The 5,451-nt window shown below is 38.7% G+C and overlaps 1 protein-coding gene across 1 annotated transcript; it reads left to right on the top strand.

Annotated features, from left to right (window-relative positions):
• The first annotated feature begins 2,820 nt into the window (after nt 1-2,820).
• On the top strand, nt 2,821-4,182 carry LOC118274887 (uncharacterized). Its single transcript, XM_050696995.1, has 4 exons — nt 2,821-2,988; nt 3,133-3,246; nt 3,481-3,668; nt 3,929-4,182. Exons 1-4 carry the CDS (start codon nt 2,880-2,882, stop codon nt 4,019-4,021), a joined length of 504 nt encoding a protein of 167 aa, XP_050552952.1. The 5' UTR covers nt 2,821-2,879; the 3' UTR covers nt 4,022-4,182.
• The last annotated feature ends 1,269 nt before the right edge of the window (nt 4,183-5,451 follow it).

The raw sequence follows: 5,451 nt of genomic DNA, 5'->3' as shown, positions 1-5,451 counted from the left end.
TTATCTACCATAAGCGGTGGTGCTTCGCCGATTGTCTTATGATTCGATGATGGAAAGGACTAGGAAGAATCAAGTTGTGCAATTCCCCCGCACACTCACCGAAATGTATCCGGTAAAAAACCGATAGGCTTGCAACTTAGCGCCTGTGTTCGAGGCTTTGAAACCGGGCCTCCATAAGCGTATCATCATTGATGAGCTTCTGGGCACGCCTCTCGATGTTATATACTGCAAGCATTTGTTTTTTTTAAAACGTTGAGATTTTCTCCTGTGTCGTGGGTGCGTTTACAAACATACAAGTTCAAATACACATGACACCCAGACCCGAAACAACAATTTGTAGATCACACAAAGAGTTGCTCCGTGCGGGATTCGAACCCGCTACCCGTTGCGCGGCAGCCAATTGCCCAGCCACCGTACCAACCGTGCAGCTGATCTAGCAAGCTATAAACAGAGTACTCTGTGGGGTACTCCTGTATAAAAGCCATAAAAAGGTTACATTGTGTAGTAAGGGTGGTTTCGGTAAGACCCAAAAGATAGGCATAAAAATTCCCAGCCAGAAAATAATGATAACTTGGGGAAACACCACAGGTGTCAGATGTTTTTAAATAAAAAACATATTTATGAATCAACTACCACTTGAGTATTATTATTTAATAGTGAAATAATCACTTCATGCTTGCAGCTGATGGAACTTGGCAGATTTATCATTATATCATTACAACATTATAACAATATCTTGATTACTGGATTGTTTATCAGACAGGCACATGGCCAGGGTACTCACTATGTTTATGTATATGTGTTTGTGTATTAGTCATTCATAAGGTAAGCGTCCACAGACCCGTATCATACATATCGTACGCATTGTATGTACGATGCGGATCAGTGGACGCAGTTGTATGAGTTTCTATACAAGACAAACTAAAATCTGTCGCGTGCGGTGCGTACGATGCATACGATGCGGGCCTAATGATAAATGATATTTATTTCTGCAAGTAAACCTACTTGTCCTAACTTACACGTCAATCTTTGGAATAACTAGATGAGGCCGGCATTTCCTATCCAACTACTCTGAGAAGAAATGCCGAAACAAACTCAGAGGTCATAGTCTCTTTTAAAGTCGATATGAGGCCCCCTAAAAATAAAGTCTCCTTAACAAATTCCAACTTTTGTTGGTTCAAAGCAACATCACATTCGTTACTTTGCACGATTGCCAAGCTAAAATTAATACATTTGGTTTTTTTCTCATTAAGCGCCAAGTTATTAATAGTAAACCAATTATGGACTCGAAAAATGGAGCTGTTTACGTTGTGAAAATTATTCGTACGTCGACCTATTTTAAAATAATGATGTATCATCGGCAAATCGTTAATTAATGTATACTAAAAAGTGGAAAGGACCCAATATTGAACATTTTCATTTTAATTTGGTGTAGGTAACATAGGTGTTAATACAACTTTCGTAAACCAGGAGGTTGTGGAGCACAAAACAGGGGGCCTTTTAATCATCCAATGACTTCTCCCGCCTTGGGTGAGGCGGGAGGGAGTGTCAGACTCTTACTGACTAAAAACCATCCCGTTCCTTCTCCTGCTTTGAGCCGGAGCCCCGGTAACCTTTTACGTTCTCTGCAGCTCTACTCTAATTCAACGAAAGACGAAGTTTCGTTCGAAACTTCGGAGATTTTCACACAATTCCATTTATTGCGAACTTTCGTGAACAATGAACATAAATAAATAAGTTTTGATATGAAATTAAAAATAAAACGTTATTTTAAGTAATTCTATTAGTAAATCAATGAAACCTACGGCCGAAGATTAAACGAAACTTAGCATTCGAGAACCGGAGTAGGATTTTATCTCAAAATTCCCACGGAATCAAGATTTACTTGGCAAAACGTTACCATGCGTACGAAGTCGCGGGCACAGCTAGTATTATAATATTTGCTTTGACGCCCAAAAGTGTCTTCCCGATCTATTTACAAATAAATAATTTTAACTTCTGACTTTTGAAGAGGTATGAGAATTAATCACCACTCTGCCTCAAAGTACATCAACAATTTCAATTTATTATGTTTTTCAGCTTCACGACATTTCTATATCGCGCTCATGAATATGAGCTCCTAGTGTGGCTTGAAACTAGTCGAGTTCCTCGTCAAACAGTTACGCGAGTAAGCCGAAAAACCTAACATTTAATTTAATATGTCTCACAACGATATTTTCTTCACTGTAATGTCAGTGGTGTCTAACAGTCTAATATACTTAGAAGTACGTACAACTTGCAGCTATATTTCAAGGGAAAAATAGCTATTTATTTATTGGTGTTGAATAATTATTATAAAAGTTTTCTTTGATTCCTAATTTGAGAGTTAGTAATCACTATCATTGTCAACAGCCTATTAACAGCCACTGCTGACCAAAGCTTCTTCTCACTCGGAGAAGGTTTGAGCATTAATCACCACGCTTGCTCAATGCGGGTCGGTGATTTCAAACTTATAGTCGGAAATTATAGGCCCAGGTTTCCTCACGATGTTTTCCTTCACTGTTTGCCAGTGGTGTCTAAATAATCTTAGAAAGTACATATAACTCGGAAAAAGTCACATTGGTTCTTTGCCGTCGGTAGGTTTCGAACCCGCACCGAGTGAGTAATACCAGTACCTAATACATGGATTAGGATACAAAACGATTATAACATATCTCTTATTTAATAATAATTATATAGGCAATCGTTGCTTATCTTTAAATCTTTAAATGGAGAATTAACAGTGGCCCGATGAATAAAAATCAATTCATGGATTTTTATCAAAGTTTTTGAATCAAATGACACACCTGCGATAGAGGCTCGATAAAGCGATATAGTTTTGGTATAAATACTAGAAATTTATGAATGAATACATTCGTCTCCAAACAGCAGACAAAATGTACCGGTTCGTGGTCTCGTTCTCTGCTCTCCTCGCCCTCGCGGCTGCCAACACGACGCAAGTCAGCCAGTGTAAGTTACTTCTACTGTATTTTCATTTAATACAATATATTCTTTTCTTTTTATATTTTTAATATAATTTTAACCATCTTCATCATCATCGGCTTTATCTTCCTTTCGACCTTATTCAACCATAGCTGTGAATATCTGTGACAGGTCAGCACACCCAGGCACCTCTGCCCAGCAACACATACATCCAGGGCTGCACCAGTCCACCGTGCGCACTGCCGCAGCTGCAGGATGCCATCGTTGACATGGAGTTCGTGGCACGTGAGTATCCTTGTACTACAGTAGTGGTACACCAGGGGCCTTAGTCTGCTATTACAAGAGTGCGAGAGGGACGGAGCTATGTAGGTTGTATAGCTCCGTCCCTCTCGCACTGCTCAGTGATCGACCATTCTGACACAATTGTAATAGCAGACTAAGGCCCCAGAACTCCTGCAACTAATGCTTTGTGCTGTATAGTCCTTGTGGATATTTGAACTACTGGCGTTTTCTCTACAGCTCGTCTTCTGACCAACATGAGAACTCTCGCCACGGTGTACATTCTGGGTGGAAGTCTAGCCCTTCCTTTCGACCTGGGAGCGAACTCTGAGACCTGCAACCACCTGACCAACGCCTCCTGCCCCGTTGCAGCTGGACAGACTTTGGGTTACACCCTCAGGATGTTCATTGAAGCTTTCTTCCCAGTGGTAAGTAGATTTTGGTTAGTATGAAGTATCTGGTATCCTGGTGAAAGTTGAGGCTTCGTAAAATAAAGGTCACTCAGTTCTGCTGTGGTAGTTTTCAGCTTGAATCTAAGCCATATACTGGAGCTCTTTTATTTTGTAGCTATGTGGTATGTACAGATGGCTCTGCTGGTTGAGACTGACTTACATAGCTAGTGGTTGGCCTGAATGGGTGTAGTATACTGTTGGTGATGGTCCTCAATAACATCTCGCTGCTATTGCAGGGTACTGAAGTCACAGTGGAGTTCCGTATCGTTGACCAGAGCAACGCTCCCGTGGTGTGCGCCCGTGTTCCCATCAGGATTGTTTTTCCTTAATCTGATGCTGTTTGCTATAGAAACAATTTTGCTTACATAACGTATAATTAATTCTGTATAAAGTTTTAGAAAACAATAGATATTGTTTCCATTAAATAGATTTCTGTTTCCAAATGTTTTGTTCACTTTTTTTAAATAAATTACTCATTTGCGCTTGTTAACTTTATACTTTTATTTTGTGTATCCAGTACCTCATTCTTATGTCATGAAATGAGATGAAATGAAATTTATTTATTTGCAAGAATTGTAGTACATTAAAGGTGGTCAATTATTCTATCAGGTTCTCACATAATTCGCTAATAATAGCATGCAAAATTATAATTCTGAGGTAAATAAAACGTCAAAAAATATGAATACATAAAATCAATTAGGAATGTCAGTATTAAACACATGACTGCTTGAGCTATCTTTGTCTTTATACTGAGACCCCCCGGTGACAACTTCAGGAAAATCTTAATTTACATAGAGTTTACGAATATTAGTTTTAGAATACTTTTTACGTGAAAGAGTAACACAATGACACCATAACATAACACCATACTAACGTAGAAGGTGGCCAAACTATTGAGTATAAAGAAGTGACAAAAATCGATTCAACTTTGGCTTCATAATAGTAGAACGTTTTTTGCATACAATACGCTGTTCATACAACATAGATACAAAAACATTTCCCGCTTAAATGACGATTGTAACAACGAACCAATGCACACAATGTTGGCAACACTGGGCAACACTCGTAAACCAATTACAAAGTTTTATGTGCACGGTGAAAGGGTTGCCAGTGCAAAATTTACATTTTCCACATGTTTCCGTGTGTCAAAATTTAGTTTTGAAACTTTATTTTAATGTGTGCTTTATTTTTAGACAACATCTATTATAAGTTGTGTTTGTTATTGTTTCACGTGATGTGACCATTAAACGAATGTACTATGTGGGGTAGTAGGTTCACTCTGGTATATTATTAGATTTAGATTTCAGCCATGATCGTCCCACTGCAGGACAAAGGCCTCCCTACCTTCCTTCCACTCCTCTGTTTAAAGCTTTTTGCAGCCACTCCTTGTTATAGCTGTTGAGTTGAGTTCTGGTATATTATGATGCAATGAAATTATATAATTTTTCTGTGCCTATACAGCGTGTAACAAAATACCCATATACATCAAGAAGCACTGAAGAATACAGGTTGAATAGAATCTCTACACGAAGTTTCAGCTTAAAATACGTTTAAAAAAATTGGTACCAAATACTTGGTGTCGCATGGTTCTTGATTTCAAATCATACAAACGTGTCACAACACTACAGGGATCACTCGCTAATATTACGAAACATTTCTTCTGTAAATCTAATCGCCTAGTACCTAATCTACCTAATTTTGATTCGCGCGGAGGCAGTGCGTGCGTAGGTATTGGAAAAAATAATAACTTGGTACCATG

Source organism: Spodoptera frugiperda, chromosome 11 (genome assembly GCF_023101765.2).
Source record: "Spodoptera frugiperda isolate SF20-4 chromosome 11, AGI-APGP_CSIRO_Sfru_2.0, whole genome shotgun sequence".
In the NCBI taxonomy this organism is placed as follows: Eukaryota; Metazoa; Arthropoda; class Insecta; order Lepidoptera; family Noctuidae; genus Spodoptera; species Spodoptera frugiperda.
This window is presented reverse-complemented; position numbering and strand designations above follow the sequence as displayed.

Bases quoted from the DNA above. Each gene is read 5' to 3' on its own strand.
- LOC118274887 (XM_050696995.1), top strand. From the start codon at position 2,880: ATGAATGAATACATTCGTCTCCAAACAGCAGACAAAATGTACCGGTTC. The intron at 2,989-3,132 runs GTAAGTTACTTC...TATCTGTGACAG, and splicing joins CACGACGCAAGTCAGCCAGT to GTCAGCACACCCAGGCACCT. The intron at 3,247-3,480 runs GTGAGTATCCTT...TTTTCTCTACAG, and splicing joins TGACATGGAGTTCGTGGCAC to CTCGTCTTCTGACCAACATG.